Source organism: Protopterus annectens, chromosome 6.part0, assembly GCF_019279795.1.
Source record: "Protopterus annectens isolate FY-2018-M chromosome 6.part0, PAN1.0, whole genome shotgun sequence".
NCBI classification, from domain to species: domain Eukaryota; kingdom Metazoa; phylum Chordata; order Ceratodontiformes; family Protopteridae; genus Protopterus; species Protopterus annectens.
In genome coordinates this window covers 1,325,639,572-1,325,661,718 of record NC_056737.1, presented here as the reverse complement: position 1 = coordinate 1,325,661,718, position 22,147 = coordinate 1,325,639,572, and the positions used below count along the sequence as shown (strand labels likewise).

Genomic DNA, 22,147 nt, shown 5'->3' with positions numbered 1-22,147 from the left:
TCTGCAAGGAAAGGGATTTTACTCCAGGATGTTCCTGGTCCCCAGGAAGGATGACCCTTGGAGACCCACCCTGGACCTTTCCCATTTAAACACCTTTTTTAAAGTCCCTTCTTTCTGTATGTTGACTCTACCTTCCCTTCTCTCTCTCTTATTCTGCCACAGGAGTCCATGGTGTCCCTGGATATAAAAGAAGACTATCTTCACACTCCCATCCACCCAATGTTCAGGAAAATTTTACGTTTTTCTGTAGCTTCATCACATTTTCAGTTTTGTGCTTTGCCCTTTGGTCTCTCTACGGCACCAAGGGTTTTCACAAAGTGCTTGGCCCCTGTTATAGCATTTTGCAGAATGCAGGGAATTCAGAATTTCCTTACCTAGACGCCTTTTTCTCAAAACAGTCATTGCAGTCCCCAGAACATCTTCAGGAACACCTTTCCTTCACTGTTGCCCTTCTACAGAGTTTAGGGTTCACTGCAAACTTCCAGACGTCTTCCCTCATCCATTCACAGGATCACATTTTCCTGGGATGCAGAATAAAAACAGATAAAATGCTAGCCTCTCTTCCAAAGAAAAAAGTTTGGTTCCTGACTTCCTATTTCCAGAGCATTCTTCCTCTCCAGTCCTTGACAGCCAGGGACTTCCTTCATCTCTTGGGGTACATGGCATCCACTATCCCCATGATACTCTTAGCAAGACTACACATGAGGAAGTTGTAATGGTATCTTAGAACTGTATGGATGCAACACTTACATCTGTTAGAGTTTCTGATTCCTCTCCTGCCTTGCTTAAAAAGGGAACTACAATGGTGGATTCACCAGGTAAACAGAAACCATGGCCTACTACTACAACTACCCCTTCCTACCCTACAGTTATTCACAGCTGCTTCAGACACAGGTTGGGGTGCAACTCTCCAAGCCTGGAGGGTCAGAGATATTTGGTCTCCCAAGCAAGCCCAAGAACACATCAATGTAAAGGAGCTGAGGGCACTGGTTTTGACACTACAGATCTTCAAAAACAGCCTTGTTCCAGGAGTACTGAGATGGTTCGCAGACAACACGTCAGTTCTTTGGTACATTAACAAGCAGGGGAGTACATAGTCTTACATTCTATGCAGACTAGCCCAGCTTGCTTGGGAATTAGCCTTACACAGCCAAATCTCCCTAGAGGTGATTTATCTCCCCTCAGCCCTGAATACAGTGGCAGACTCTTTAAGGAGGTCTATGATCCAATCCCATGAATGGATGTTTCTCGGGGATGTGTTTCTGGACCTAATCTATCATTGGGGTATGCCTAAAATAGATCTATTTGTCTCCCCCATGAACAGACAACTTCCAAAATTTTGTGACCCTAGTACAACTACAACTGTCAGCTCTGAATCTGACATTTTGGGTGATAGTTTTTTAATCCCTTACAGACACTTTTTTTCTGAGGATGTGCTACAAGTTCTGCAGGAGGCCAGTAAACCTGCAACTAGGAAATTCTACATTTCCAAATGGAAAAGGTTTTCCATCTGGTATCATAAAAAGGACCTACAACCACTGTCAGTTGATGTCCTGGTGGTTTTGTCCTATATGTGTGTGAATTGATGAGGACTGGGTTGTCTTGTTCTTCAGTGAAGGCTCACCTTTCACTAGTCTCTGCTTGTCTGCCTATATCTCCACCTTTGGCCTCTAGGTTAGAGGTAAAACTGTTCCTTATAGGCGTCCTTCACATTAGACCACCAAGGAAACCAATACCTCCTCCTTGGGATATCAATTTTGTGTTGGAGAAGCTTACACTGGGACCTTTTGAACTAGCAAGCTCCTCTTCCCTGCAGCTTGCACCTGGAAGACTGTCTTGTTAGTGGCCATTACCTTTGTTAGAGGGGTTTCAGAGTTACAGGCCCTGATGTCCAATCATCCCTTCATTGTATTTCATAGAGATAGGGTTTCCCTTTCCACTAACCCTTCCTTCATGCCCAAAATGGTTAATGAGTTATCTCTAAATCAGTCCATTAACCTTCCTACTTTTTTCCCTTCACCTCAGTATCCCAGTGAGTGAATATTGCACTACTTGGATGTGCACAGGCAGCTCAGATACTACCTTGACAAAACCAAGCTTATTCGCAAATCTGACTTCCTGTTTGTCTCTTACCACCCAAGAGTTCTGGGTAAGTCAGGTTCCAAGCAAGCTAGTTTCAACTGGATTTCTAAAGCCATTTTCTTTTGTTACTTGTCAAATGGTAAGACCCTTGCTTCTCCTGTGAAGGCCCATTCTACTAGAGCAGTTTATTCATTGGGGGCATTCTTTAAAGGATTGGGCATTAGCTCCATACTGCAGGCAGCTACATGGTCCATTATCCATACTTTCACTAAACACTACAAGCTTGACACCATCTCTAAGTCCAGAGCTGGATTCACAAGAGCAATCCTGCATGGATTTACTGAAAAAGCATCAGCTAATCCTCCTCCCAACCTGTCCCAAGCTTGAGCTTTGGCATTCTCCTTTATGATATGAAAATACTGCAGCATATGAATAGAAGGACATAGAATAGTTGTGTAAAAATTTTGCCATAACCATAGATGTCCTTCTCTTCTATATGCTACAGTATTGCTTCCCCACCCTGCCTTCCCCTGATGCTTGTCTAGTTTCCTTTTTATATGTTTCCCAACCAGAATCGCAGGCTGGTGCTAGGCAGCATACATTTCTGAGGTAGGTGTGCACTGATGTCCATTGTACCCGACATCTCTTTATGGACGATGTAAGCATTGCGTGGTGCAGTGTAGCATGTACCTCACAGTAGCATTAAGGCTTTTGGTTACTGGACGGACATACGAGTCAGCCAGAGGCAGGCTCCCTTATGTTATGCATACTGCAGCATATAGAAAAGAAGGACATCTATGGTTATGGTAAGATTTTACGCAACTATTCTTTCTCTGTACTTTCCACTATAGTTGTGGGCTTTTAAGTTTTCTTTCACTTTCTTCTGATCATGTTTTTTATATTTTTCTTTTTTATTTCTTTTTTTTGTTACTTTCTCTTGCAGCCTACTTTTGTCAACTTCTGGTTTAATTTCAATTCCTGCTCCTTTCTGAAATGCTTTTGCTAATCTGAGCAAAGCTGCCACCTTAGACTTGCTTTTGTCATGATTTAGAACTCTGGATATGTATGCAATCCCCTGACAGCAGACCTGTGCATATAATCAGTTTCTAGGAGGTCCATACCTCTCCTAGACTACAGAATATACAGTCTTGTCATGCACTGTTTTTTTATATATCATTTGATAGGCATAAAGCATTTTTTTATATTCTTGTCCAACTGACCCAATGCTTTTTGGGCCAGACAATCACATCAAAGCTGTAAGTTAGAGCAAGAAGAACAAGCTCTTTTATAGTCTTAACTTTATTCTTAGATGTCAAAGCAGTTTTCAATAGTATCTTAAGTCATTTAAAATATTCTTTACTAAATGTTGTTCTCATATGTTCATGCTCTGTTGCTGACCCTTTGTTTATTACCAAGTAATTATATCCTCCGTCTTATTCTTTTATATCACAGTCTTCTCTCAGGTTAATATTTTCTTTGTGCTTCAGTTTTCCTGCTATAAATGTTGTTACACATTCATCAAGGTCAAATGTCATTTTGATATCATCTGAAATAGATGTAAATATTTGTAGTTTTGCTTTCAGGTGCTTATCTAATGAGCTGTACAATTTTAAATCATCTATAAAAAGTTGATAAGATGTCACTGGGCAAGGCTGGTTTCTGGAGGCCAAGCTATAACCATAGCCTAGTCTGTTAAGTAAACAGCGCAATGGGTTAACAGCAAGATAAAAAAGTAGTGGTTGCAAAGTATCATCCTGGAATATCCTCCTTTGCATTGTTTTCCCAGGGATAGTAATTTATCCTTTGTCATGACTCAGTTGCATACCTCTCAACCTTGAAACATCAAAAATCTGGACAAGGCCCATGAAAAATAGGTACAAATCTGTACGCTGTTTAACATAAAATTTGCATACATAATTATGTAACCCCACCCACTCCAGTGGAATTGTGGGACACCAACTTTCGTGCAGACTAAAGAACAGACAACCAAAATATGGCACCAGAGTCCCCCTGCAGTCATTCCAATGTCCCATTACCTGGCTATTTTGCCCCATTTACCATATACATTAATGTGGGCATACTGCTTTACTTCTACAATGATTATTTGGATTTTATTTTTACACTTTACAGCACAATGCACAAACACCGATAGACATCTGTTAAACAAAGCAATACTGTCTCACAATGAAAATAGACTTGGCATTAAAACTTCTCTGCCCTTGAAACTCACATTCATTAGAATAGCATTGAAACCTACACCACAACCAAAAAAAATGCATCTGGCCAGTGGTGGATAAAGAATACCTTTGGGTTGTTTTCAAATCACTGGCCCCTTGCACACAAAACAAGAAACATACATGTGTTCTTTGATACACCTTCCTGACTTTAGTAAATTATATACATTGTATAATACAGCACACTTGTTAGACAGAGCACATTTTACATTTATTGTTTGAACATTTTCAGTAGGCAATGAAATAAAATGCATGAAACAGTAATGACAAAACTGCCCAGTTCAGAACATGTCCATCATAAAAGTCTATTTCCACACACACACACACACACACACACACACACACACACACACACACACACACACACACACACACACACACACACACATACATATAAAAATAGAATGACAGTAGTGTAAGGCATAGGCATCTTGCACAGCTTCTTACACTTATTTTCAATTTAAGTTTTTTTTGGGGGGGACAAAAGGCCAAAAACCAGAGACACATTTTAAACATTGCTTGTATAATTTTGGAAAGTTGCTAGAATAAAATGTTGTGTTACTACTATGCATTTCACTGGCAAATCTTGAACACAGGACTCTGTGTACTACAGTCAGAGCAACATACCATTATGCCAAATCAACAGCTTGTTTCCCAAAAGACAGGAAGACTGAAACTTGCCCCAAATTAGGTACAGTTTTCAAATACTGATCTTATAGACTTAGAAAATTGTTAGAATAAAAGGTTTTTGTTACCATTTATTTTCTGAAGAATATGAAGTCTGAAATTCAAATGCCTGTCATTAATCAATAAATTCAACCTTCAGTGATTTGTCTCAAACATCCTGAAACCACAGAGTTTATGAGGAACAGAACAAAAATTTCACAAGTGGTGGTGGCTAGGGACATTAGGCTCTTTTTACCCTTTACCCATGGTACAGGGTTTTAGCCTGAGTACCTCTAGCCACCAGGTATATTATAAAGGACATCCAGTGCATGCAATGGTTTGTTTTTAAGAAGTATTAGGGCTCAGATAAGTAAAGGTATACAAACTATTATGATGTCTTAATTTTGGAAGAAATATTAGTGGCCATTTGAAAGTATTCTTACATAGTGTGGCTATAAGTAAAGCTGTGATTTAATCTTTGAGGGTGGTCACTGCAAAAATAATTTCTTCTTCTATACAATAACTCCAAGATCTGATTACAGTGTTTGAGTGGTGTGCAGAGACCACAGGTTTTCACATGGAAGTGATCTCCCACTCCCCCAATCAAGTACCTTTTTTCTGTCTTTTTCTTTGCAATGGGCATTGAGCAGGGTGAGGAAGGGCAGTGCAGCTGTACCCAAAATAGCAGCGCAGAGGAACAGAGAACAGCTTAGCATGTCTGTAGAGGCCTGCACAGTCAGGAAGAGGGATTAACCTAAAGATCTATTAACTGGCAACTCTACATTTGATACAAATTTGCATTTGTCTTGAGCATGCTTCCAAGGTAAGAGAAGCAACTACTGCAGCATCTAATACCTACAGAGGAGACCATTCTTTTTATATATATATATGGGAAATTGAGGGCTAGCTTAATTTTCCAGTCAGAAAGCTGATTATTGCCTGCACAAGTTAAGCTGTTGGTGATAAGCTGGTTTTGGTGAAGTGGGAAAAAGTTTTGATTTAAACTGCATCAGTGGTCATCACTTCTACTTTAAAGATATGATGGCTAGATTAGCACATTGCAGACATGCTGCATCAAGGCTAGTCAGACTTCATTTATTTATCCTCTCACTGACTCACTCACCATGTGATTATCCACTTTGAACAAGCTGGATCATATCTGGGATACACCACACACACACACACACACACACACACACACGCACACACACACACACACACACACACACACACACACACACACACACACACACACACACACACACATACATATAAAAATAGAATGACAGTAGTGTAAGGCATAGGCATCTTGCACAGCTTCTTACACTTATTTTCAATTTAAGTTTTTTTTGGGGGGGAACAAAAGGCCAAAAACCAGAGATACATTTTAAACATTGCTTGTATAATTTTGGAAAGTTGCTAGAATAAAATGTTGTGTTACTACCATGCATTTCACTGGCAAATCTTGAACACAGGACTCTGTGTACTACAGTCAGAGCAACATACCACTATGCCAAATCAACAGCTTGTTTCCCAAAAGACAGGAAGACTGAAACTTGCCCCAAATTAGGTACAGTTTTCAAATACTGATCTTATAGACTTAGAAAATTGTTAGAATAAAAGGTTTTTGTTACCATTTATTTTCTGAAGAATATGAAGTCTGAAATTCAAATGCCTGTCATTAATCAATAAATTCAACCTTCAGTGATTTGTCTCAAACATCCTGAAACCACAGAGTTTATGAGGAACAGAACAAAAATTTCACAAGTGGTGGTGGCTAGGGACATTAGGCTCTTTTACCCTTTACCCATGGTACAGGGTTTTAGCCTGAGTACCTCTAGCCACCAGGTATATTATAAAGGACATCCAGTGCATGCAATGGTTTGTTTTTAAGAAGTATTAGGGCTCAGATAAGTAAAGGTATACAAACTATTATGATGTCTTAATTTTGGAAGAAATATTAGTGGCCATTTGAAAGTATTCTTACATAGTGTGACTATAAGTAAAGCTGTGAATTAATCTTTGAGGGTGGTCACTGCAAAAATAGTTTATTCTTCTATACAATAACTCCAAGATCTGATTACAGTGTTTGAGTGGTGTGCAGAGACCACAGGTTTTCACATGGAAGTGATCTCCCACTCCCCCAATCAAGTACCTTTTTTCTGTCTTTTTCTTTGCAATGGGCATTGAGCAGGGTGAGGAAGGGCAATGCAACTGTACCCAAAATAGCAGTGCAGAGGAACAGAGAACAGCTTAGCACGTCTGTAGAGGCCTGCACAGTCAGGAAGAGGGATTAACCTAAAGATCTATTAACTGGCAACTCTACATTTGATACAAATTTGCATTTGTCCTGAGCATGCTTCCAAGGTAAGAGAAGCAACTACTGCAGCATCTAATACCTACAGAGGAGACCATTATTTTTCTGTATATATGGGAAATTGAGGGCTAGCTTAATTTTCCAGTCAGAAAGCTGATTATTGCCTGCACAAGTTAAGCTGAGAAGCTGGTTTTGGTGAAGTGGGAAAAAGTTTTGATTTAAACTGCATCAGTGGTCATCACTTCTACTTTAAAGATATGATGGCTAGATTAGCACATTGCAGACATGCTGCATCAAGGCTAGTCAGACTTCATTTATTTATCCTCTCACTGACTCACTCACCATGTGATTATCCACTTTGAACAAGCTGGATCATATCTGGGATACACCACACACACACACACACACACACACACACACACACACACACACTTACCTGAGTCCCAGAGCTGATGTTAGGATTTCCCTGTTAATGAAACAAGTTAAGTCTCAAATGCACAAACAAGTATTGTAAAGCTTTCATGGCTAGTTCCAAATGCCAAACAGTGCTGTTATTCAACCAAAATGAGTTAAGTCCGAAATGCATGCTGCTGAACAAACGAGTGCTGTAAAGCTTTCACTGAATCATGGCTGTTATTAAGTCCCAAATGTCAACAGTGCTGTTGATAAACGAGTGCCGATTTCCATGCTGTAAAGCTTTCCCAGCTATTATTCAATGAGTGCTGCAGATGCTGTGAAAGCCGATTTCCTGCTCGCTCGCATTTGCAGCCGGAAGCTCAATTCTGACTGGCTAATAGCCCTGACAGAGCTGACGTCATCACACACATGATGATGTCAGCTCTGAAAGTGCCGAAATTTGAAAATGGGAAAAAACATTAAGAAAAAAATCAGAATTGAAGGAGTGCCACTCGGGAATCGTGGCACCCCTTCATTTGGACCCCAAAACTCGGTAAAAACCGAGTAAATCGGTATGGTTGGGAGGTCTGCTCAGTTTTAAAGTGGTTTGTCACTGTTTCACAGGGGGCCACTATGTAATTTGTCACTGTTGGGAGTATTTTATACATTTGCAAGCCTTTCATAATCCATGAATGTGGAATGCTACCAAATGCTTTTTGTAATCTGATCATGTTGTAATTAGACTGTGCCATTTTGACAACCCCTTGTCATGCATTTCTTAAATAATAAGTGATTTCTTTTTCTAGCATCCTTGTGTTCTATTGCCATAACTGTTTTTTTTTCTGAGTGATTATAAACTATGTCTGCATCTATTCCAGTATACAATTAATATATCGTGAGAAGGCAAGGTATTGGCCTATAGTTCTTAACATGGCATGCAGGTTCGGGTTAAGGAGGACTATGTTTTTTCTGCTGTTAGTCAAGTTTGTGTCTGCTCAGAACACCCATATAAATAATGTTTACTGAATAATAAATCATTGTGCAAAGACGTTAATACTTTTAGCCAGAAGCTGAGTACTGTATCTGGACATGGGGATTTCTACTAAGGAGGCATCCATAATTTTCTCTTAATTCCTCTAAAGATTACATCATTGCATTGCACGTCTGTGCTGGCAGTTTGTACTGCACTGTGTTTAACTCAGTTGACATTGTTATTAGTTCAACAGGCTCTCCTAAGATATTTGACAAAAGTATTGATTTCTGCTATATTTGACGGTGCTACTATTACCGTTGTTTTCTTTCCCAGTTCACCAAAAAGTATTGATTTCTTCTTCTTTTGTTGGTAATGTTATTACTTCCGATGTTTTCTTTCCCATTTCTCTATAATGTGTTTGGGTCATCAGTGAATTGCTTGTTTTGTACCTTTCCTTTGTATTTTTCTGTATTCCGTTTACATTTTTTCTGCTTCTGCTGAAATTTTAGTTTATTATTGGAAATGGTGTAAGATAAGTCCTGATCTCTTTCAGTGTTGTATATTGCTTTTATCACATCCATCATTCCTAGAATTTGTGATGATCTATTCCCTTTCCTGTATTGTTCTAGTAATTATAATTCTTACCTTAGTTGCTTTCCTTTGATATTCTTCATATTAATCACTACTGCCTAGGATATAACAGCTGGCCAGCTTCCAAAGCTTCAGGGCACCATCTGCTTGCTCAAACCTTTAGTCAGCAATATGAAGAACATAGTAGAGTTGTATAAGTAAACTTACTGTACCAGTCCATGTTCAAATAATCACTGCTGCAGTAGCTGCTCCATCTGTTGTTTTTCGGTGTGTTTTCTTTGCCGGGATGTTGACATGTATTTTTCTTTTCCTAACAATGTCCCCTCAAGCCTTGGTCTTCCTCTCTCAGTTGACATAAGAGCTCTGAAGGGCTTGGCACCTACACCAGTTAATTAGACAGCTCAGCTTGAGCTAACTGATTGTTTGGGTGCATGGAAGGTGCCTGAAGCTTTGGAATCTGGACAGCATTTTGTATCATGTGCAGGGTATGACAGATTTAGCTTAGACTGCTGCAGGAGTGATCATTTGAACATGTGCTGTTATGGTAAGTTTACTTACACAACTTTACTTTATGTTTTTTATGATAGCATTTTATCTGTTATTAATTTATCTGTATAGCAGTATAATTCTGTTTATTTTTACTACATCACATGAATCTCTCGTAATTATCCTAATTACTGTGTTCATCTGTTTTATTAGTCTTCCAACACTTTGGGTCTTATTTACCTTCCGTAGCCTTTTTCTCTCATATATCTTGATGTGTCTGCTCTATTAAATCAAGCAGATCTTTGGTCAAGATCATGGTCTTCTTGGATGAGATGATGGTCCTCTTTGCTTTCTTTTCCCTGCTGTTCTCGTTGCTGTGCAATTCTTACTGGAATTTCAGGCAGTATATTAACACCAAACTCAGTGAGATGAATTGCAGGAACCTGATTTATTACAGACAGAATATGAGTGTAATACATCTGCACAGGAACAGAGAAAACTACATGAGTGTAATACTTCTGCACAGGAACTGGAGAGACTACCCTACTGACAATTTCTGTTTAGGGCTAGTTGCCTGGATGAGGTACAAAGTAATAATACAGAAGAATTTTTCTCATTTTAAGGTATGACTCAGTAGAAGCTTGATAAGGACTAGAGTGATATGATGTTTCCCTTCTCCCACTTAGATAGGGAGTCCCGATAGGAAGACAGAAAGCAACCTTGTGTGACAGCTGAAAGTTTTGTAAGGAAGGGGGCTGGTCCCAACCATGATGAAGAGACGGAGGAAGTAGAGCAGAGTCCGCACTGACTGACTTCCACCTCAGAGGACACAACTTTGTGTCCAGTCAGAGGTAGGATCCACCAGTGTAAAAAACTAAAACAATCTGGTGGCGTGAGTAGGAAACTGGATAATATTCAGTTTCTCATTTTTCAGAGAAATGAAAATGTTACTTTCTGTAGTAATTAAAATAAAGAAAGAGACTGTGAAATGGCGTTTACAGCTTCTGGAGCCCAGCTATATGGCAGTCTTGTAATTTATTTAGTAAACTGGCATGTTTTTCTGGAATATCTGATTAATTGTTCTGTGATTGCTTAAAATTACGCATTTGGGTCACATAAGAAGTCTAAATTTTATGCTGGAAATACTGACAGACATTTAAGATAAAGAATTTATGAGCATCTGTATGCTTTATTAAAAAGTAATATCAACAACGTAGTTTTTAAACCTATGTTGGAATGTGAAAATTCCACATTTTTATTTGGGTTATTGGAACTAGTTCCTTGTAATTCAAGATGTGGCTCCTGGGAACGCAAATTGGATACCATGAACTTATTTGTCAACTTCATTTGGGTGCCTCCCAAGATCTTGGCCTCAATGACCAAGTATCTATTGTTCTTGTTTCAAAACTGAGAGCAAAGAAAATTTAACAAATATTAAGAAGTTTCACAGGATGATATATGTTAGCTCAAAACTATGTGCTTTGTTTTGTCCATTGTTTATAACATATTTGATTATTGTAAATAGTTTTTTATGATTGGTAGAATTCAACATATAATCTAATTGTAAGGGTATTTAATTTAACATTTTTAACAGTAATGTGGTTCTGAAGAAATTCTGCTGTATGTTTAAGGGATGAAAGTGCTTAACCAATTTCATACTAATTTTATTTTGATTATTTTATAATAAACTTCAGTTTTAAGATATGGCAGTTCCATTTTTCCTGTTCAGTGTTTGTGGAACAAACTGTGCTCTGAAAGAACACTGTGTGATCCTCTTGTTTTTTTACATGATTTATTAATACATATGCTTTGTAGTAATTCTGTATTACTTGAATTGTTTGTGTCACATTAGTGTTACCTGTACTAATAGTACTGAATTTTTCAACTTTACGTGTACACTACTGTAGTATTGCAACACTTCTCCTTTTGTTTCCCTATAAAACATTTTATTAGCCAGAACTACAGTGACGTCTACATTTTGTGCAAGAAATACTTTTATTGTCTTTCTTTTTAGGCCAAACCCGTAGCATTTGCTGTCAAGACAAATGTGAGTTACTGTGGGGCCCTAGATGAAGACGTCCCAGTTCCTGGTACTGCCATCTCATTTGATGCTAAGGACTTTCTGCACATTAAAGAGGTAAGCTGAAGGTGTACAAGATGTTTATCAGTTTCTTACTTGACTAATCTTAAGAGAGCAAACTTCTCATTTTATTGAGGTACCATTCGAGGGCACTATAATAAAACTACAGCCTGTGGCATACTATGCAGTGTATGCTAGCATTACAGATTAGGAGGCTGCAATCAAACTGCACAGCTGTGTCTGATAAGAGATGTGGCATGGCACAGTAAGTACTCTACTCCTGTAGTAAGAAACATGACATTGCAGGTAATCTACTCTTATAGTAACAAGAGATGTGGCACAGCACACCAGGGAATCTATGCCTATAATAATAATAAGAGATGTGGCACGCCACAGTAAGTACTCTACTCCTGTAGTAAGAAATATGGCACGGCACAGCAGGTAATCTACTCCTGTAGTAAGAAACATGACATTGCAGGTAATCTACTCCTATAGTAACAAGAGATGTGGCACAGCACACCAGGGAATCTACTCCTATAGTAATAAGAGATGTGGCATGACAGGTAATCTACTCCTATAGTAATAAGAAACATGGCATGGCACAGTAGGTAATCTACTCCTATAGTAATAAGAGATGTGGCACAGTACACCAGCTAATCTACTCCTATAGTAATAAGAAATGTGGCACAGCAGGTAATCTCCTCCTATAGTAATAAGAGATGTGGCACAGCACAGCAGATAATCTACTCCAATAGTAAGAAACATGACACAGCAGGTAATCTACTCCTATAGTAATAAGAGATGTGGCATGGCACTGCAGGTAATCTACTCCTATAGTAATAAGAAATGTGGCATGGCACAGCAGGTAATCTACTCCTATAGTAATAAGAGATGTGGCACAGTACACCAGGTAATCTACTCCTATAGTAATAAGAAATGTGGCACAGCAGGTAATCTACTCCTATAGTAATAAGAGATGTGGCACAGCACAGCAGGTAATCTACTCCAATAGTAAGAAACATGACATGGCAGGTAATCTACTCCTATAGTAATAAGAGATGTGGCATGGCACTGCAGGTAATCTACTCCTATAGTAATAAGAAATGTGGCATGGCACAGTAGGTAATCTACTCCTATAGTAATAAGAGATGTGGCACAGTACACCAGGTAGTCTACTCCTATAGTAATAAGAAATGTGGCACAGCAGGTAATCTACTCCTATAGTAATAAGAGATGTGGCACAGCACAGCAGGTAATCTACTCCAGTAGTAAGAAACATGACACGGCAGGTAATCTACTCCTATAGTAATAAGAGATGTGGCATGGCACTGCAGGTAATCTACTCCTATAGTAATAAGAAATGTGGCATGGCACAGCAGGTAATCTACTCCTATAGTAATAAGAGATGTGGCACAGCACACTAGGTAATCTACTCCTATAGTAATAAGATGTGATACAGCAGGTAATCTACTCCTATAGTAATAATAGATATGGCATGGCATGGGAGGTAATAAACTCCTTTAGTAATAAGTGACATGGCTCAGCACAGCAGTCTACTCCTATAGTAATAAACATGGCATGGCATGGCCGGTAAATTACTCCTATAGTAATAAGAGATGTGGCATGGCACGGGAGGTAATCAACTCCTTTAGTAATGAGAGACATGGCTCGGCATGGCAGGTAATCTACTCCTATAGTAATAAACATGGCATGGCATGGCAGGTAATCTACTTCTATAGTAATAAGAGATGTGGCATGGCACAACAGGTAATCTACTCCTACGGTAATAAGAGATGTGGCACAGCAGTTAATCTACTTGTATAGTAATAAGAGATGCTGCAAGGCACAGCAGATAATCTACTTCTATAGTAATAAGAGATATGCCATGGCACAGCAGGTAATCAACTCATACAGTAATAAGAGACATGGCATGGGATGGCAGGTAATCTACTCCTATAGTAATAAGAGACATGACATGGCACGGCAAGTAATCTCTTCCTAATACATACTCCTGTGGCAATAAGAGACATGCCACGGCATGGCAGGTAATCAACTCATATAGTAACAAGAGGACATATTTGTAAGAAAGAATAAATTCTGGTTGCTGCTATTATGCTAGTAAAGATGTAAAATGTTGTACAAATCTGCAGAAAATAAATTCAGGTATGCTACCTCTATTCACAAAGTACTTTTCCAATACTTTTGCACTGACTTGTTACTGTTACCATCATATGGTGGTCAAAATGATATCTGATGCAAAAATAATACTTGTAATTTCTAAATGTTGACTTGGTTTAAGGGTTTATAGCCGCAAAAATATCAGATTCTGAAAAAAAAATGATAACTGTCCTACTTGCAAACTTCTCAGAAGAGCTAACTTTTGTGGAAGCTTTGAAATCAGAATATTGTAAAAGCTGCAAATGTTTTGTGCCTGGAGAAGTAGACTGCACCATAGACTAAGTGTGTCAGTAGTTTGCAGGATTGCAGTGAACTTGCAACTAGTTTGCATATAAATGTTGGCTATGATGATGAGACAGGAACTGCAAGACAGCGTGTTCTTTGCTGAAAATTTTGTATAAATCTCTTGTACACATCCCCTTATGTGTGAAGTAATTATACGATTGCATTAAAACTCAAGCTCACAGTACTGAAAACTAGTAACAGTATGTGCCTCCTTTCATGTTACAGTGCATACTTTCATGTATTATTGAGCGTTTTAGCTATATATTTTCAAGAGCAGGGGCAGGAAAAGCTTTCAGCTCCTGTCTGAAAGTAAGTATGTTAATACTATTAGACTGAACTAAATAATTACATTTCATTTCTAAACAAATAAAATTCAGGAGTTCGGATGCCTCTGTTTTAGAAGCAGCACAGGAACAGTGGTCTTGTTAAATGACTTGCCTATATGTGTACAGTATGCCAGTATACAAGCTAAGGCAGTCATATTCTGGTCTGTAAGATGGAGGTCAGTAACAATGTATGGCTTTTAGCTTCCATGCCTTCCTGAAAAACATGCCTTTAGTTTCTCTTTCGGCATCTCATGAAACTAGATAACATAGTTCTGTGGGTGCCAAAAAGTCTTGTCTGTTAATAAATCCTTTTATAGCTTCTCCTTTATTCCCACGGTGGTGGTGCTGCGGTAGCGTTGTTGCCTCACAATAAGACGTTGTCCTGTTCGATTCTCTGCTAAAGCGTCTTCTGTGTGGAGACATGCGTGAATGGGCGTACCTTCGTTGAAGGTTGTACGTCAGGGCTGGCAACTCAGTATGTAAAAATCTACTGCCAATCATTAGCGGACCGGAGTTCCAGTGTGGCGACCCCTAACCAATAAAAGCCGAAAGATACAAGAACAACATAGCTTCTGCTTTATTCCAGCATCTTTTGGGTAACAATCACAAGGTGCTGTTTCTTTACTACTTTTGTTTTGCAATAACCCTTTGCTCCTGACCAGGCGGATTTACTATCCTTCTCTGACAGAAACTCAGCTCAGCTCTAGTAAAGCCAGCTGCCAGAACCAGAGCCCTGAATCACAGCAAAGTCCTGTACATGACAAAAGTGACATATGGTCTGTCAGTACCACCTCCAGTTTATTTCATATTGCAGGTTCATTCCCTACGTCAGTCTCTGTCACTAAGCCTAGTGAATGGAAACAGTAGAGAAGCTGGCTCTCTTAGTGGCCATCACCATAAATAAACTGTAGACACAGCAGAAATACAATGATAAACAGCGATCACTTTATAAACAAGGACTGCCTAAAGAAATGCAGTGGGTGTCACATCACTTTGAGGCTGTCTTGCCAAACATTTTGTAGTCGTTCTATCTTCCTACCAACACAGCACACTAAGACTAGACAGCAGAGGACAAACAAAGAAGAAATATATTGGTCCGAGTTCTCACAAATTCAGCACTGGTATGTTCCCTACCCTGGTTGGCTCCTCACTTTTTTAAGTCAGACCACAAAATGTTCACCTCTACTATCAGAACATCCACACCCATTAACCAATACCACTTTTCTTGAGACTTCAAAAAAGCAAACCTTTTACAATTGTAAAACAAAATCTCAAAATTCACTCATGTTAAGCCCATAGTAGATATATGATAATCAACCACCTATAACAAGGATAATTATCCTCATTTAGATAAAAATATTGACAGAGCAGTTCCCCAGGCAGCACAGTGGTGCAGCAGTTAGCACTGTCACCTTATAGTAAGAGGTTCGCTGTTTCGATTCTTGGCTGGGGTGCCTTCTATGCAGAGTCTGCATGTCCTCCCTGTGTTTGCATGGGTTTCCTCTGGGTGCTCCGGTTTTCTCTCACCTTCCCAAGACATGCTGCAGGTAGACTGGACACTCTAAATTGGCCCTAGGTGTGAGTGTGTGCATGTGTGTGCCTTCTATAGAGAGTTGGGTACTGGGCTGGCAACTCGACACCATAAATTCCACTGTTACTTGTTCTGCGGACCGATGTTCTGCTGTGGTGACCCCTAATGGGAAGAACCAAAAGGAGAAGAAGAACTGACGGAGCAGTTCCCCACCAAAACTAAAGTTGCAAATTCAACATCAAATCAACCTGGTAATCAGTAAATATTAACACATTATACCACTGAAGGAAGACTCTTAGTTATCAAATAAGACCAGAACCTCCCTTCACAAAGAGAATATATAATGCCTTACCAAGAAACTGGAAACAGCTATAAACACCAGCAGAGCATCACATGATCATAGCATAGTTTCTGAGGCTAAGGATAAGTCCTTCTTTGGCTATGTTAGAAAACCAAGGAATAATTCATATTGCTGTTCCAAACTTATCTATAATAGCACCTCCAGTTGCAATCTTAAAGATATTGCCAACATACAAGCAAATATGTTTGTTGCAAATTTCTCCACTGAACCTATCATCCCCATTCAAAACATTCCTGAGACACTCCCCCCCCCCTTACCACATGAAAGGATCATCTTAAAGAAGACTCCAAGACTGAAAAACGCTTCTTCGGTCAATCCTGAGAGTTCATAGGTTCATAGGTGTGTACTAGGCTAAAGGCCCTGGAGCCTTTATAAGCCTAGCCCATAGGATTACCCTGGCATCATGCCACCTGACCTTAGTTCCCAGTGCCTCTGTCAAGTAGAGCCCCTGGAGCGATTCCCAGAGTGAATTTTCTATTTCCCATCCACTCATCAAGATTTATCTTGAAGAGGGCCAGTGAGGTGCTCTGTTTGACATGTATGGGAAGTCAATTCCATAGCATGGGCAGTCTCTGGGTTATGAACCTGTCCCTCCAGCATGTTCTGTTGATTGTGGTAATGAGGTTCAAGTCTCTGGAGCATGTGGTGTGAAAGGATTGGGATTTCTTTAGATGTAGCATTTCTAACAGAACTGGGTCAGACATGGCTTTGTAAGTCAAGCAGAGATCGCCTCTAAGTAGGTGATATGAGATGGCGAATAGTTGGAATTTGCTGGGTTGTTTAATAAACAGGGTCCAGCAGGCTCTTGCTGATCCCCTCTGTTAAGTTGTTCAATCTAAGTGTTGCCACAGGTTATGTTCCTAAGTCATCATGCTCTATAGTGAGGATACCCCTCCATAATGGTAGCCCTACCACTAACGGGAAACTATAGACCCATTAGCCTTATCAGTCTTGTATGTAAAGCCATTAAATGCATAATCACTGACCTCATGAACCAGAACTTTAAAATTTGATCAGACTTGACCTACAACATGCCTACTAAATCTTGTGTGCGTCTCTCTCTCTCTTTCTATTCATGCTGTCTGTGCGGATCTGGCAAAGACATCTGACACCATACCACATGAAGGTGTCATAAGTTAATAGCCATAAATAATGATCCCTTTGTGATAAGATGCATTGCAAACTGGCACAAGGACAGAACATATGTTGTCAGGATCAGTGATGCCTCCTCGGTTAGAGAAGAGATGGTGAGTGGCATTCACCAGGGTTCCATACCAGGAAACCTCCTTTTTTGGCATTTATTTCTCTAACCCATACACTGACTACAAGGATTTCTGGATCTCTAAGTTCACTGATGATTGTAAGCTGGGTATAGTAGTTAAATAAACCAATGATACTAATACCCTTCAGATCGAACTAACATACACCAAAAAGGTCTCAAAGTAAATAATAAGTAACATTTCCTTTGGAAAACAAGAAATTCCTACCACCTGCTGTAACAATGGCACCCCACTCTCCAATTAGTATGTGATCAGAGAGTTAGGCACCTGGAACTATGGTTCCCTTTCCTTCACTCACCAGATTGCAACTATATTCAGAAATCCTTCTGTATCTCATAATTAATTACAAAGGGCATCTCATCTCAAACCAAGGAAATTGATGTTCCCCTGTATTCTGCCCTGGTTAGACTCATTATAGAATAAAATGCACAATTTGGCATGTATCTCACTAGACACATCAAAAAACTAAAAAAAATGCAGAGGCTTCTAACAAAAATGGATCTCGGTGTTCAAAAATGTTAGTTGTCAGTAATGGCTGGAATCACTATTCCTGTATTCTGTGTCATACAGGCTCTTCAGGGGAAAACTTTGCCTTGTTTTTTGCGTTCTCAAGGACCCTATTATCTAGTATTGTCACTTTATTAACTAACTCTAGAACAAGAGATTAGTGCCACCCCTTGCTGTGGAATAGGTGCCCCTTGCATGTCAAGCAGTGTCACTCCATGCTGGCCTTCAGCTATAGCTCAGAAAAATTGATTGGTATCGGAAAATATACTCTACAACTTAAAGGCCTTGCCCTCCTTTGAAATGCTGGTAGAGCCTGAAGGTGGTTACTGGCAAGACATGCATGGCCTTCTGTTTCCTATGATTCCATTATTATGTGCGCACACACACATGCGCACGTGCGCACACACACGCACACAAACACACACACACATGCACACAAACACACACACACATGCACACAAACACACACACACATGCACACAAACACACACACACGCACACACATGCACACACACATGCGCACACAGACGCGCACACAAGCGCACGCACACAAACACACACACACACACACACACACACACACACACACACACACACACACACACACACACACAAACAGATACATATACAGAACTAGTGATTCAAATGTAGTTTGACTTTGACTTAGACTTTGCAGCTAGCTATAGTCTCTGTGGGATACTTAGCCTGAGAATATTCTACTTTTAAATTGATCCTTGGTTTGTTGAGTAATTACTTCATAATTATTATTGACAGTTCATGAATGTTAGGAGAAATATGACCACAAGAGTATGTAAAGCTGTTATGATTGCATTTTAATTGATATTGAATTTTTCAGATTGATAATTAATACTAATTTTTACTGTCTTATTTCAATTTATTTTCTATCCCAAAATATCCCCAGACTCTTTGCAGGTGACTGTATGATATGGAAGAAAGTCCAGATAATTTCTTAAATAAATTGAATACAGTGAAAGTTTGCTATGTCTCAGCTGATGTATTTCCATCAGTCACTGACTGCCTAATTACCTAGGCAAGAGATTGTAATTAAAGGGCAAACAGAACTCTGCCTATTTGGAATTTCAGTTTGAACTTGTTTGTTTATAGATGCTAAAATTGTTGCTATTAATTTAAATTGCAAGATAAAATAATGCTTGTGTACTCAAAGACAGGTTAAGCCATCAAATACATTTTTCATCTTCCATGATGAGCAGTACTAATCTCATTCGCTATCTGTTTGCCTTTTCTAATAGGAAAATCGTTTTATATCATCCTGATCTCCACGGGTTACCTGCAGTTTCTTCGGTGAAATAATAGACATTATCTTAGTAAGAATGGCAGTACATAGCTTGTGATTTGAATTTAGAAATGAAAATGGTCTATATGATTTTGTAAGAGAAAGACCATTTGCTGATTTATGCATAACTTGAGTTATGAAATTCTTCACATGAATGTTTTGCTGATTTTTCATTAATTCATTATTTTAAGTCATTCTTCTTTAACCCTCTGCCCCACCTTAACCATCCAGCATGTCCCTGACTGGTCCATTTGTTCTTTTCTACTCCTGGTGCTTGCATACGTGAGTGCCAGAAACAGCAGCCATCACCCAGCAGGAGGTTCGGCTTGACTAAGCTAATTTACTTGCAGGCACATTTTGTTGCATGCTTTCCTTGGTCATTCTCATGACCCCTGAGTCCCTTTGCAAAGCATTTCTAATCTGCTGGTGGCACTGAGGGCCAGGACATGTGATCTGAGACAAAGTGATAATGACTGAAATGGCAGAATATGGTCTTGAAATACACATTGCAATGCAGAAGTGGAAAGGACTGCTACATCAGTAAGGTTTAGGGAGAAATTATGCATAGTGAAATGTACAATGGATGTTAGGACTAGTGTTTGATTATACAGGATTATTAAGGTAAATAAAATGTTAGCCTAAAACTGTGTGTAACTTAGAAGTAAAAGACAAAGGCAGATGAAGGGGAGGGAGGAGCTCAATAGTAGCTATCCTATGTGAAATTAAAAACTAAGAAAGGAGAGTGTGTGGAGAAAATGAAGAGAACAAAAACATTTCTGTAGTCTATTCTAGGGATAAATAAATGGTGCACTAATTGTAGATGAATGATGCTGAATCACAGATGCGAAGGAGACCATGTTGAGAGTTTATCTCCAAGCAGTAAACAGTGACCATAGTAATGGCCAGAGGAGGGCACATCAGGAGTGCCAAGGGAGAAAATAGATCTCCATCCCTGGAAGCAACATGTTGTACAGTGTATATAGTTAAATGGAAGGGGTGAGGGGGAGGGGATATACTTAAAGTGAGGGGAGGCAGGATATTTTTCCATAAGGAGGTAAGGAGTAAACAGAGGTAAGGAGAAGATGAACAGTGCAAGGAAATGACACTGCATGACAGCACTAGGGTGACAAGCCTGGTCTGCAAGGCCATGAAGCATATCATCATGGAACTCATAAACGAAGACAATGGTAACCTCCAAACTCTGGACCCCACCCAGTTCGGGTTTGTGAAACGCAAATCATGCCTTCTGAACCGGATCAACTTCTTTGAGGCAGTCACCAAAGCCATAGATGAGGGTAAGGTGGTTCACACAGCCTATTTTGACCTTGCCAAGGCTTTCAGCACCATCCCCCATTCTGGAATTATAGCTAAACTCACTTAACTAGGTATAAATTCCTATGTCACAAGATGGGTTGCCAACTGACTCACTGACAGAACCCACACTGTAAATGTTGCAGACTCCAAATCTGACTTCAAACTAGTGACAAGTGGAGTACCACAGGGTTTAGTCCTGGAACCTCCCCTGTTTGTATCTACTTCTCTGAAGTACAGGCTAACACAGAAGGCCTCTGGCTAATGAAGTTTGAAGATGACTGCAAACTACGAGCCATAGTCGAGTCCCCAAATGATGTGGGCATCCTACAGAAGAGCTTCACTAAGACAGATGCCTGGTGTCAGAGGCATGGCCTCAAGCTCAATACCAAAAAGTGCATTGTCATCCCCCTTGGTAAAAACTCTGTACCCATGAACTACCACATAAAAGGCAGTCTACTTAACACTGAATGTGTGATAAGAGACCTTGGGACCCAGGTGGACAGAAGTCTCTCCTTTGATAAGCACATCACCACAGTAGTCAGGAAATCCTTCTCTGTGGCACACCTCATCACAAAAGGGTTCTCATCCAGGAAAAAAGGGGTCATTGTTCCCCTCTACTTGGCACTCATTAGACCCATTATAGAGTACAACTCCCCTTTTGGAATGTACCTCACAAGACATCTGCAGCAGCTGGAAAGGCCACAGAAGTACCTCACAAAGAGGATTACTGGCCTCAAACAGATGCCCTACACCATCCGTCTCAGAAAACTCCAGCTTTACTCTGTAGCATATCGTCTACTCTGAGGAGATCTTTGCCTAACATATAAAGCTATGCTAAACCCAGAGCTGTTGGACAGTCTACACCTAAAGAAATCCCAGTCCCTCCGAGATACATGCTCTAGGGACCTAAACCTCATCACCACAATAAACAGGACATGTTGGAGGGATAGATTCCTCTCCCAGACTCTTCCTATTCTCTGGAACAAGCTACCCATTTATGTCAAGCAAAGTTCCTCATTAGCACTCTTCAAGAAAAATCTTGATGAGTGGATGGAAAATAGGAAGAACACCCCAGGGATCATCTCTGTGGCTCTGCTCGACAGGGGCACAGGAAATAAACTTTCTTGGGTGGCGTAAGCCAGGGAACCTTGTTGGCTAGGCTTACTTAGGCCCTTGGGCCAATAGGTTAGTACCTACCTATGAACCTATGAACCTATAATATTTA

At 39.7% G+C, this 22,147-nt stretch overlaps 1 protein-coding gene across 1 annotated transcript in view; it reads left to right on the top strand.

The window, feature by feature from the left end:
• Window positions 1-22,147, top strand: part of CACNB4 (calcium voltage-gated channel auxiliary subunit beta 4) — a 509,529-nt gene that overhangs the window by 17,457 nt on the left and 469,925 nt on the right. Inside the window, exon 3 of the mRNA XM_044073655.1 lies at window positions 11,760-11,882. Within this exon, the coding sequence (XP_043929590.1) occupies window positions 11,760-11,882 (123 nt within the window). The remainder of the gene's footprint in view (window positions 1-11,759; window positions 11,883-22,147) is intronic.